General features: G+C 36.6%; 2 protein-coding genes across 4 annotated transcripts; one reads left to right on the top strand and one right to left on the bottom strand.

Annotated features, from left to right (window-relative positions):
- Positions 485–10,038, top strand: LOC18782874 (structural maintenance of chromosomes protein 4). 3 transcript variants are annotated; one of them, XM_020560842.1, is made up of 29 exons: positions 485–829; positions 1,049–1,138; positions 1,279–1,380; positions 1,702–1,878; positions 1,960–2,090; positions 2,518–2,596; positions 2,690–2,847; positions 2,920–2,995; positions 3,152–3,280; positions 3,349–3,493; positions 3,899–4,029; positions 4,277–4,429; positions 4,520–4,709; positions 5,065–5,198; positions 5,538–5,696; positions 6,129–6,437; positions 6,523–6,699; positions 6,964–7,047; positions 7,133–7,342; positions 7,439–7,528; positions 7,808–7,929; positions 8,005–8,160; positions 8,241–8,348; positions 8,438–8,498; positions 8,743–8,877; positions 8,992–9,079; positions 9,202–9,274; positions 9,376–9,533; positions 9,711–9,792. In XM_020560842.1, exons 1-28 carry the CDS (start codon positions 680–682, stop codon positions 9,494–9,496), a joined length of 3,738 nt encoding a protein of 1,245 aa, XP_020416431.1. In that variant the 5' UTR covers positions 485–679; the 3' UTR covers positions 9,497–9,533; positions 9,711–9,792. The 3 variants fall into 3 exon arrangements, with proteins under 3 accessions (XP_020416431.1, XP_020416430.1, XP_007217653.1); XM_020560841.1 differs by having other exon boundaries at positions 9,658–9,755; XM_007217591.2 differs by having other exon boundaries at positions 9,376–10,038.
- Positions 9,573–12,070, bottom strand: LOC18782115 (aquaporin NIP2-1). Its single transcript, XM_007216165.2, has 5 exons — positions 11,689–12,070; positions 11,356–11,580; positions 10,460–10,654; positions 10,309–10,370; positions 9,573–9,950 (listed from the first exon to the last, which is right to left on the bottom strand). Exons 1-5 carry the CDS (start codon positions 11,815–11,817, stop codon positions 9,683–9,685), a joined length of 879 nt encoding a protein of 292 aa, XP_007216227.1. The 5' UTR covers positions 11,818–12,070; the 3' UTR covers positions 9,573–9,682.

Genomic DNA, 12,734 nt, shown 5'->3' with positions numbered 1-12,734 from the left:
CTTTTTTTCTTCAATTTTTTATAATTTTGTATTAATTTTAATTATATTTTAATTTTTTAATTATGAAAAGTCATATTTACCCTAAAATTTAGTGAAATCTAATAGAAAATTAGATGATATGATCAATTTGCCAAATAATAAAGACTTGATGGACCATTTGAGCGAATAATTTAGTTGAAGGACCAAAATGCAACTCAGGTATAGGTTTGAGAACCAATTAAGTAAATAACCCTTAAAAAATATATATATCGGATAAAATAAATTGTAATACTACTCAAATATTGGGCCTAACATATGGCCAGATGTAGGCCCAGAGTACCTTCATGGGCTACTGTACGGCCCATGTATCATTTGAGAGTTGAGAGGCCCCTCGCAATTCTCAGTTTCCCGCCGAAACGAGAATCGTCATTTTTCACGAAAACTAAAAATATTTTATTTTATTTTAATTTTCGAAAAAAGTTTAAATTTAAACTGGCGGTTCAAATGTACAAATGTAGATCGGAGACTCAGAATATTCAGTTGCTTTGGGTTTCAGCGGGGAGCTTGAAATTCCTGAGAATCCAATTCTTCGAGAAGCATCTCGCTTCTACTTCTCAGTTCTTAGTATTATTCAGTTCTCTTCGCACTAGGTAAACGAAGTCTAAAGAGATACAGAAGGCTCCGAGTTGACTCGGGCAAAATGGTGGTGGAAACGCAGGAAGAGTTCATGGCAGACGGCTCCGACTCGGGTCGTGGAGCATCCAAGGCCCCGAGGCTGTTCATCAGGGAAATGGTTATGAGGAACTTCAAGTCTTACGCCGGTGAACAACGCGTTGGTCCTTTCCATAAGGTTAGGGTTTTTGAAATTCTCTCGATAAGTTTCCAGGCGCTATTCGTTTTGTAAAATTGGAAGCTAGGAGTTTTGCTTTTTGCCAAAAAAAATGCATCTTGTGTAAGATTTTGGAAGAATGCTTCGCATATATAGTTACAGATGACTTGATTCCCTTTCTCTCTGAATTTACTTATTAGTTCTATTTTATGTTTTTATTTATTTTTGGGTGGGGGTCAGAGCTTTTCTGCAGTTGTTGGACCCAATGGGAGTGGGAAAAGCAATGTGATAGATGCAATGCTCTTTGTATTTGGAAAGCGAGCTAAGCAGGTATACTGAATGTTCCTCTTTATTCTATATGATTAGTTTGGATTATATTACGTGTATTTTGGGTTTTAAAACGCATCAAATGTTATGTTTCTTTACTTTGGTTTTACTTTTCTTCCTCTAATTGTGCGCTATAATTGTAGATGCGACTTAACAAAGTTTCAGAGCTTATTCATAACTCCACAAAGCACCAGAATCTGGATAGTGCTGGAGTTTCTGTTCATTTCCAGGAGATCTTTGATTTGGTAATTTCAGCCTTTTATCGTTTGGGTTTTGTTTACTCTGAAAATTGATTAGTACCCTTGATTTCTTGTGAGAAGATAAAAGAAAGAAGATTAAGATTTCAAGTTTTAAAGTGTCCTGTTGTAACTTCTTTTTAGAAAAAAGCAATCAGTTCAACTGGACCTGTAGGACTCTCCTGAGATTTTTTGTTTTTGGGTGAGGTTATTCTGGTATTTAGTAGGATTTAAAGTTTTTTCATGCTTCCTATGTGCCTAAGTATCTGGTGAAAGTGTAGGTTATCTTAGTTTGATGATTTTTTCAAACTACGTTTGCAATCATTACAGAATGATGGCACATTTGAAGCTGTTCCAGGAAGTGATTTTGTAATCACTAGGGTAGCACTTCGCGATAACTCCTCCAAATATTTCATTAATGACCGTGCAAGCAACTTCACTGAAGTTACCAAGAAACTGAAAGGGAAAGGAGTTGACCTGGACAATAATCGTTTTTTGATCCTTCAGGTTTGATATTAGACATGCAGCTCTTCTACTTTGAGAAAGATTTCCTCGGTGTTTTAAGAGTTTGCTTATGGTTACTATCAGGGTGAAGTTGAGCAGATTTCACTGATGAAGCCAAAAGCTCAAGGATCTCATGATGAAGGTTTTCTTGAATACCTAGAGGACATTATTGGAACTGACAAATACGTTGAAAAGATTGATGAATCTTATAAAGAGTGAGTACTTTGTCTGTGTTTATTATATTGAAAAAGTTGTCCTGTTATAATCCTGCTCTTGGACATGCATATTCTCTTTTCAGTCACAGTTTATGCCCTACTTGTAGGATTTCCAAGCGCAGGCAGCTCCTTTTTGTTAGCTAGATAATGAAATACTAGCGATGGAAACTTTCCTTGTATGGATGTTTTACAGAAAGACACTAGAACTGATCTCCAGATTTCATTAACTAAAGTAATAGCTATTTTTAATAAAAGAAGATTAAACAATTATCATTTAATTCCTTTTAACATAATAAGGATGGCTTTATGCACTTTTGTTGCTGAATTCTCAATCATTTTTGGGAATTCCCCTCCTTTCCCCATCTTTCTGATAGAGAAATCTCGTATTTCTAACAACTGGGCATGATTGCTTTCATTGGTCTCATAGGTTAGAATCCCTCAATGAGAAAAGATCTGGTGTGGTGCAAATGGTGAAGTTGGCAGAGAAAGAAAGAGATGGCTTGGAGGTATATAAAGTTTGCACATTGGTAGACTATCTTCTGATATGATATATTGACCTTCTGATATATATATATATATATATATATATCATTGAACAGGATGTGAAAAACGAAGCAGAAGCCTACATGCTGAAGGAGTTGTCACTTCTGAAATGGCAAGAGAAAGCCACAAAATTGGCTCATGAGGATACCACGGAAAAATTGGTTCATCTACGAGAAAATATGTCCAGCTTAGAAGGAAATCTAAAGACCGAAAGGTAAACCTCGTCAAACTAGGAGTACGTTGATTCAAAACTTATTTTTAATGATTATCTTGGCTGCTATTTCAGGGAGAAGATTCAGGAGAGTAATGATGCATTGAAGGAGCTTGAATCTGAGCACAATAAACATACAAAACAACAAGAGGTTTGGTTTACATGCTTTTTCTGTTCCACAAGCCGAGCTTCTGAGTTAATGATATTTGAATTTCTTGTTTGTTAGAAGAAATGACAAGTACATCAAACCTTATGCTGTCTTTGTCACTTTCTCAAAGCATGACTCGATTCTGTGTTCTGGTTTTAGGAACTTGAAACTGACCTCAGAAGATGTAAGGACGAATTTAAGCAGTTTGAAAGGGAGGATGTTAAACATCGGGAGGATATGAAGCATGTGAAACAGAAAATCAGGAAACTCAATGATAAAGTCGAAAAGGTAGGGGAAAGGCATTCTTTAGTTGAAGTAAAACGGGCATGCATCTTACCTTTTGGCTTCAACTGCAGGACTCGTTAAAGATTAATGACATAGAGAAGGAGTGTGAGGACTCCACAAATATCATCCCAATACTTGAGCAAAGTATTCCACAACTGCAAAAATCCTTGCTGGATGAAGAAAAAGTCCTAGAGGAAATTATAGAGAACTCAAAAGGTGGTTTCTTTTCAATTTCAATTGTTCGGATCTGGTGATTTTCTTTTTGTCAGACTTGTTTACTTAGCATGAAATAAAAGAGTTTGTATAGTTTTAATGTGATGCACTTGATATGATAAACATTTGGTGGACCAGAATATATCATATATGATTTCTACTTTTATCTAGTCTAAAAGTAGTTTGCATCTCTGTGAACCATTACATGTCTTTGATGTAATTGACACGGATGCATATGTTCTTGTTTCAATGTCTGTTATGTAAGGCTTTCATCTTTGAGTGTTGGCATTCCGTTAGTTATAGAAGTTAGTCCCTTTTACATAATTAGTATCGAATCTCCCCAGCACAGATGCAGCTTTATAGCTTATTTTTCTTAACATGTCACATGCTTCCTCTTTTCACCAACAGCGGAAACTGAAAGTTATCGCTCTGAGCTTACAAAAGTTCGTGCTGAATTAGAACCTTGGGAAAAGCAACTGATTGAGCACAAGGGGAAACTTGAAGTTGCATGTACTGAGGAGAAGCTTTTGAATGAAAAGGTGACGTTATATTGGCGTTGACACTTTTTTAGTAAAAAATAAGTTGATGGTGACCGGACAGCTCTCTGTAGGCTTAGTATCTCCTGTCTTTTCAATGATTAGACTAAAAGATATTTGTTCCGTGACTAAAGTAAAAGCTAAAGAGTTCTTTTGTACCACTCCTTCTTGGATTGAAGAACTTATGAGTTTTAGTTTGAGGAGGACTTTCAGCTTAATTTACTTTTTAATTTTTTTAAAATTGTTGCAGCATCAAGCTGGTCATACAGCTTTTGAAGATGCTCGAAAGCAAATGGACGATATACTGGGAAGGATAGAAACAAAAACTGCTGGTATTTCAAAAATTCAAAGCGAATTAGAAAAGAGCAAGCTTGAAGGAATGGAAGCTCGTAGAGAGGAACAGGTGTGTTTTCATTATTGAGATTTCAAGTTTTTTGTTAATTTATTGTTTTGCATGTCAAGGTATGTGGTGAGAACTTATGACTTCTTGCAGGATTACATTAAAGAACAAGAAGCTCTGATTCCTTGTGAACAAGCTGCAAGACAGAAGGTTGCAGAACTTAAGTCCGTTTTGGATTCTGAAAGGAGTCAAGGAACAGTTTTAAAAGCAATTTTACATGCTAAGGACTCCAACCGAATACAGGGAATACATGGCCGAATGGGTGATTTAGGTGCTATTGACGGTGAGTGTTCTGTGCATTGAGGTTGAGTGTATGATTGCTGTTAACTTTTATTCTGCTCAAGTTTCAGATTGGTTTTATTTATTGTTGTCATCAGCTATACATTAACTGACAAATAGTTAATTACCTGGAAGTTTAGATTTGTACTTGATGCTGGGTGAAATGCCTGGTGGCAAGTGAAAAGTGCCATGCACTTACATTTATGATTTCTTTCTTGCTGTGCTTATGATTTTTAACACACTGAAGTGCATATCCTTTTCTTAACCCCATACTTTATTAATTCTCAAAACCACACTCTACATACACTGAGTTTATTTTTTGGAATTAACTTCTTTTTGAAATGACATTGTCTTTGCAGCAAAATATGATGTTGCCATATCAACAGCTTGCTCTGGACTTGACTACATTGTGGTGGAAACAACTAGTGCAGCACAAGCATGTGTTGAGCTACTCCGAAGGGAGAATATTGGGATTGCAACTTTTATGATATTGGTATTAATTCCATGTAGTCTTCAGCATAAACCTAAAATCCTAACATTGAGCACCTGTTTTAAGCACCTAAAAACCTTTGGACTGAACAATTTCAGAGTAGTGTATATTCACATATTAGATTGGGGGAAGTTGCAACATTTTCAAAGTTCTTTTTGGATTTTGAAGACATTAGGTTTGGCATTGGGGTGTGAGTTAACTACTCTAGTGAATGGAGGTTATGTCTTGGTAGCACTCATTGTGGGGAATGTACAACAATATTAGTTGAGTGCATTATGCATTGCATACGGTTTATTGGGGAGTTGCTAATTCTGATTTCATGTTGTAATTTTAATATCTCAGGAAAAGCAAGTTGATCTTTTACCAAAGTTGAAGGAGAATGTCAGTACTCCAGAAGGCGTTCCACGCCTTTTTGATTTAGTTAGAGTTAAGGATGAGAGAATGAAACTTGCATTCTTTGCAGCATTGGGAAATACCATTGTAGCTAAAGATCTTGACCAGGTATGTTCCAATTTCCACATGTATCAATCTCACCGTCTTTGTTCAGTTAAGCCTAATTTTGCATAGCATGATTGTTGTGCTTCTTAAGTTTGCATAATGTAAAATCCAAAACAAATATGAAAAAAGTCTGAAAAAATGTTGAACATAATAATAAGGATAGCTGGCAAGAATATTCCAAGATCTAGGGGCGGCTTTTCTTCATGGGGCATTTTATAACATATAAGTGATTTTGACATAGAGCGGTAAATGATTACCTCTTCATAAGCAGTGTTCTCTTACATTTTTTTTGAAAGTAGTTCGAATCAGATTGCATTTGAACTCCATTTTCTAATACAAATGCAATCAGTGATTCTATGTGGCTTACTTTACATTCCAATTAAATTTCATTTTAGTTTGGCCAGCAATTAAATAGCACTCTATTTTCAATTTTAGGCGACCCGCATTGCATATGGTGGTAACAGAGAATTTCGACGAGTGGTAACACTTGATGGTGCACTATTTGAAAAATCTGGTACTATGAGCGGTGGGGGTAGTAAGCCGCGTGGTGGTAAGATGGGCACTTCTATTCGTGCCGCCAGTGTTTCTGGGGAAGCTGTTGCAAATGCTGAGAAGGAGCTCGCAGCCATGGTTGATTCACTAAATAACATCCGCCAACAAATTGCTGATGCAGTGCGGAGATATCAAGGCTCAGAAAAAGCAATTGCACGCTTGGAGATGGAATTAGCTAAATGCCAGAAAGAGGTGATTCTGAGTATGGCACATTGGATTCTCTTAGGTTGTATATATTTGAGAAGAATTTCTTCAATAAAGTTTTAATTTTGAACAGATCGACAGTTTGAATTCACAACATAGTTATCTTGAGAACCAAATTGGTTCCCTGAAGGCTGCATCACAGCCGAAGAAGGATGAGCTTGATCGGCTAGCTGAACTAAAGAATATTATTTCTCTTGAAGAAAAGGAGATGGATAAACTTACACAAGGGTCTAAGCAGCTGAAGGAGAAGGTGAGGAACTCTTTTATGACTTTTGTCCTTGCAAGTAGCAGCTAATCATGTTGGGTAACTGAACAACCAAACACAGTACACGCACTCACTTACAGGCTGAGTTTGTGCTTTATCTTCTGGTCTACCATGTTTCAATTATAGAATTCTGAGAACGGATGGAACTTTAAACTAGTTATCACATACACAACGCATATACACATTATTTGATTTGATTTGATTTTTTTGTTTTTTGGGTTTTATTGACTGATTTCTGGTTGTCTCTAGGCCTTGAAGCTACAGAGTAATATAGAAAATGCTGGTGGTGAAAGACTAAAAACACAGAAGTTAACGGTCAATAATATTCAGTCTGTAAGTATTTGCATCACTATGAAATATCTATACTATAGTGGGGTGTCTGTTGAATCTGTCCTAATTCGTGCAACTTAATTGCTAGGTTATTGATCAAAAGAACACTGAGATTAACCGCCGCAAAGTCCAAATTGAGACTGGCCAGAAAACACTAAAGAAGCTGACAAAGGTGATTGAAGAATCGAATCATGAGAAAGAACGACTTGAGAAGGAGAAGGAAAAATTGTCTGACAAATTCAAAGATATAGAACAGAAGGCGTTTAAAGTTAAAGAGAAATACGAGGAAATACAGAAGGTTTACTTTTATAATTAGTCAATTTCTATGCACCAGGGTAATATTGAAAAAGAGAATGTGTCTTACTGCTATATAATTTTGATATATCCTGTGCAGCTAATTGATAAACATAGAGATGTGTTGGATAAAGCGAAATCTGACTATAACAAGATGAAAAGGACTGTGGATGACTTGCGGGCATCAGAGGTACTATGCTGAAAAATGCGTATTTTTACTGTCATTCTATAGTGCCAAAATTAATACTGTTTTGAAATTCCAATGGTGGTAACTATGCCCTTAATACTAGAAGAACCTGATCTGCAAAGCAGTAAGCTCAATTATAGAGTTAGTAACTGGCACTTAGCAGTAATCGGTCACTTTCCGTCTTCTTTGATCATGAATTCTGCTGTTACTCTTTTTTGTATCTATAAGGTCAGGTTGTTTTTCCCCATTAACACCATCAACATTTACTTGGTGATGTCACAGGTTGATGCTGACTTTAAATTACAAGATATGAAGAAGCTAGGAAAGGAGCTGGAGTTGAAGGAGAAGGGTTACAAGAAAAGGCTTGCCGACTTGCAAACTGCCCTTGTAAAGCATATGGAACAGTATGTGGATTTCAGAAAATACTGGTTTAGAATGGTTTATTGAACATTGTAATTAACACTATCTCTTGCTTGTAGAATTCAGAAAGACTTGGTGGACTCTGAAAAGCTTCAAGCAACCCTGGCAGATGAAGTCCTAAATAACCCTTGTGACCTTAAAAGGGCCCTTGAAATGGTAGCACTTCTTGAAGCGCAATTGAAAGAGATGAATCCAAATCTGGATTCAATCGCAGAGTATGGTTTCTCTTCATTTCAAATATATTTATGATTTGACTTGTGTACCGCATAGTTCTTTTAATTGCTTATTTGAATAGGTATCGGAGAAAGGTCTCATCATATAATGAACGAGTTGAGGATCTTAACATGGTCACTCAACAGCGTGATGACATAAAGAGGCAGTATGATGAGTGGAGAAAGAAGAGGCATGACACCTTTCTGTTTATATGTGTTCTGTTTTTTTTTATTTTTAAAAAGTTGTAACTCTTATTCTTTGAAATTATTATGATTTTAGGTTGGATGAGTTTATGGCAGGATTTAATGCAATCTCTTTGAAGTTAAAGGAAATGTATCAGGTCTCTCTCTCTCTCTCTCTCTCTCTCTCTCCCTCTCTCTCTCTCTCTCCTCGGTTTTGATGGATCTATATTTCTACCTTCCATGCTGTCTACAAGTGAGCTTGTTGAACAGTTTGAATTAGTACTGGCATTGCTTGTGCCACTTGGACGCTGGTATCAAATGGTGTTTTACTAATTTGAGAATGCGTTTGATTTTACCTTTAGATGCATGATTCCTTATCTTTTTTGCTTCTGTTATTTATAGATGATCACGCTGGGAGGTGATGCAGAACTTGAGCTAGTGGACTCCCTGGATCCTTTCTCTGAAGGTGTTGTTTTCAGCGTCAGACCGCCAAAGAAGAGTTGGAAGAATATTGCAAATTTATCTGGTGGTGAAAAGGTACTGTGAATTTTTCTCACATGCTGTTTCTTGATTTCCACAACAGCCAATAAAACCTATCTATACTATAATATGAAAGATATAATATAATCTTTGGTTCTTAACTGCTTGCAGACATTGAGCTCGTTAGCTCTTGTTTTTGCATTGCATCATTACAAGCCTACCCCTCTTTATGTAATGGATGAAATCGATGCCGCTCTAGGTACTTTTTGATGAATTGTTGAGCTAAATTCCAATTTTTTTCATATCAATTTATTAACAACCCCCCTCTCTTTTTTGGGTGCACCGCCAACATTCGTATTTATGGTTCATATGGCCTTGCAGACTTCAAGAATGTCTCTATTGTGGGCCATTACGTGAAGGACCGGACAAAGGATGCACAGTTCATAATCATAAGGTTGGTTAATTGCTCTCTGTGGAAGATTATAACTGGAAATCACTGGAATTATGTTAATAATTGAAGCTGGTTGTTTACGTAATGTATTGTGCTATGTGCAGCCTTAGGAACAATATGTTTGAGTTGGCAGATCGACTGGTTGGGATATACAAAACAGATAATTGCACAAAGAGTATCACCATCAATCCAGGAAGTTTTGTGGTCTGCGAAAATGCTGCTTGACACAATTCTTTTAGCGCCAGGCTTGCATATAATATAAGTACATATTTTTTTATTAGAGTATTTTGTTTATACTATGTATTGGCAATGCCATGTTGCTTGGTATTTAAAACAAAAACACGAACTTCTAATATAGAGACTCTTGGATTTTCCCATATGATTAGGTTTGATATGTGAAACCCAAAAATTTCAAGCTGAATCGAGAGGATCTTTGCAGGGAACTTGGCCATTGTCGCTCTTCATTCGACGAAGCTTGAATGCAAATGAGCGTGGTGGAGGTGGTGGTGATATTGGCTGGGTAGGGTTATCACTGACCCGAATGAAGTTGTAGGACCATGACCCAAGTAGGGTTCCTATCACTGGTCCAACGACGTAGACCCAGATTCCCTTGTAGTATGTGCTTGCAATTGCGGGACCTATTGTCCTGGCTGGGTTCATGGATCCACCTGATATTGGTCTGATTATTCACTAAACTCCTTGTTAGCTGTTATAATAACTCACTCTTTATATCTCTAATGCAAAAATTTTAGCAAGTTTACGTAGAAGTAATGGAATCAAAATTAAGGAAATCATTTCCATTTCCGACTTCTCTGTAGTTAATTACACATAAAAAATAATTTAATATGCATGTTCTACCTGAACATACTTATTCAAATACTCAAAAAAAGTTTGGGGATCGAATCAACTAGGAGGGAGTAGTTGATTCAATTCACATATTCCTTATTTATTATATTCCTTATGCACTCAGTTAATTTTAGAGTTCATTTAGCATTACTCTTCTTTATATTCCAACATAAGTGTAACTTTATGCTTACCCAGCAAAGATTGAAGTTATGCAAACTGCGGAGCCAACTGCTACACCTGCCAGCTCTCCTATCTGTTTTTTTTTTTAAATGAAAATTTTAAATTAAAGAGTTGAAAATTCATGACAAAATAAAGGAGAAAATAAGGGGATGGAATACGTACAGCTTTGGTATCGGTTGCCACTGCTGAAGCGATGAACATCATGGAGAATGTCATGACAATTTCTGCGATCAAAGCTTGAAAGTCTGATCCAGAAGGTGATGTGGTGCCAACATGTTTGATTGGATGCAATAGCACAGAAAGCGTAAATGAGGCAGATATGGATCCTGCTAGTTGAGCTACCCAATAGATTGGGACCTGAAAGAAAGCATTGAAGAATACACACACAGAAAGGTCCATGAATTTTTGCGGTACAATGCTATTATTATGGTATATATTCCTAAACCCACTACCATAAACTAAACTTGGGGTACTTTGCTGAAAACTGGACCAAATGCTTTTTACCCCATGCCTCCCCAAAAAACAAAGCCTTTTTGGGAATGTAATCATTTTGAATTTGTTTTCCCAATATCACAAATGATATTTAAAATGTAATTCTCCGACATTACTCTAATTTACAAGAAGGGGGATTCGAAAATAAATGTAAGAGCAGAGAGTTCATTATTTTGGCCAACTAGCCTAACCCGCTTATAGAGAGGATTCACTCAATTAACAACATTGTTGCTTTCTCCTATCTTCTCTTTCCAATCTCAATTTATTAAAATTGTTTTCATAAGATAATATCCCAATTATTTTCATTATTCATTTAAGTTCGTTGAGTTTTGTGGCCAAATGTGACTACAGTGGATAACATCGTGGGTCATGGCCCCAGATGAGGCTTGGCCTGGACCCTACGTAAGCATCTATCATAGCATGTGAGTACCATGGGCCTGTCTCCAGATGTGCATGGCATTGGACACACATAATTGAATTCCGACAGAAAAAAAAAAAAACCCAACCGTATAGATCATAACAAAAATAGAACTACATGGGGATCTCAGAAGGGTAGCTGTAGGTACCTGTTTCCATGGAAAATGCCTAACAGCAGCAAAAGCTAGAGTGACGGCAGGGTTCATGTGTGCCCCAGAGATGTGGCCAACCGCATAGATCATCACGGTCACTACCAGCCCTCCTGCAATTGAAGCTCCAAGCCTTGACACTTTGTGTTCATCGCTGGCAGCAAGAGCAGCCGAACCACAAGTCACAAACACCAACATGTACGTCGCTATCATCTCCGCCACCACCTGCATGAAATGCATACTTGTTAATTAAGTTGAACAATTTCAGAAGATGAAAACGAAACAAAAACAAAAAAGGAGGGACAAATATATCACATACAACGTTGTACCTACCTTTCTGAAAAAGCCAGGTGGGTAATATTGTTGTTCAAATGTTGGATTTTGGGATATGGGGTGGTTTTCCTGCACTGAGACTAACTCGTTTGTGTTGTGGTTTCCAGGCTCTGGATGTTTTGTGGCCATTTTTCGATTCAGAAGAATTAAGAAGCTGGAATTTGAATAAATATACTACTGGTGATGGGAATTAGGGAATTGGAGGAGAGATTGATCAAGTACCAAGATTGCAGGAGCTCATATGCCCTCAGGCTGGTTTGGTAGAGAAGATTTTATAGTGGAGATATCACTTTTAAGTTAATTTATAGTCCAACAATTTAGTGCCATAGTGGAGTTCTGTTAGATAAAAAGAAGATAATACATAAGGTTGCAGAAAGTAACAGGATTCAATAATGAGGATACTTAAATAATTTTATTTGAAGGATACCTCTTAGGGTCCTGTATGAATTTATTTTCAACGATTCAAGTTATTTATTTTTTAAGTCTAAATTTATAGATCATCCTTACAAAAAATTAGACAAATCGACCGTTTCGACATCCAATTGTGTCCTACAAAATCAATAAACACGGTGCTTCAATAAAGTATTCAATTGAGGAGTAAAATGATATCGGATTCAAATGATTTTTTGTAAAGATGATCTTTGAATGAATACCTACAAAATAGACGGGTTGAATTAGTAAAATACAATACGAAATAGGTTCTACAAGAATGTCCTTCACATAAGCTTATTTGAGAGATCTTTCAGTAAAAGTTCTTTGTGTGTGTTATGTGTATATTTGAGAGATCTTTTAGTAAAAGTTCTTTGTGTGTGTGTGTGTGTATATATAGAGCTGTAGTTGTAGATAGGTTAATTAACTTTGGGTTTTGCTTTAAAAAAATCTTGGCATCTTGTTTTGTTTGATTCGTATGCCTACAACTTTGTTTTGTTTTTCTGGTTAACAAGTGATGATATCCATGAGATGAGAGCATGGTCAAGGAAAAGCGACTGCCTAAGTCTCCGCATTAGGGCGCCCAAAAGAATATTTTGTCTCACTCGTTTTAGTCT

This window comes from Prunus persica, chromosome G3, assembly GCF_000346465.2.
Source record: "Prunus persica cultivar Lovell chromosome G3, Prunus_persica_NCBIv2, whole genome shotgun sequence".
NCBI lineage: Eukaryota > Viridiplantae > Streptophyta > Magnoliopsida > Rosales > Rosaceae > Prunus > Prunus persica.
Note: the sequence above shows the minus strand (reverse complement) of the source record. Positions and strands in the feature narration are given on the sequence as shown.

Bases quoted from the DNA above. Each gene is read 5' to 3' on its own strand.
- LOC18782874 (XM_007217591.2), top strand. From the start codon at position 680: ATGGTGGTGGAAACGCAGGAAGAGTTCATGGCAGACGGCTCCGACTCG. The intron at 1,381-1,701 runs GTAATTTCAGCC...CAATCATTACAG, and splicing joins TCCAGGAGATCTTTGATTTG to AATGATGGCACATTTGAAGC. The intron at 4,710-5,064 runs GTGAGTGTTCTG...TTGTCTTTGCAG, and splicing joins TGATTTAGGTGCTATTGACG to CAAAATATGATGTTGCCATA.
- LOC18782115 (XM_007216165.2), bottom strand. From the start codon at position 11,817: ATGGCCACAAAACATCCAGAGCCTGGAAACCACAACACAAACGAGTTA. The intron at 10,655-11,355 runs GTACCTACAGCT...GCTTTCTTTCAG, and splicing joins GGCATTTTCCATGGAAACAG to GTCCCAATCTATTGGGTAGC. The intron at 9,951-10,308 runs GTAAGCATAAAG...GTGAATAATCAG, and splicing joins ATAACTTCAATCTTTGCTGG to ACCAATATCAGGTGGATCCA.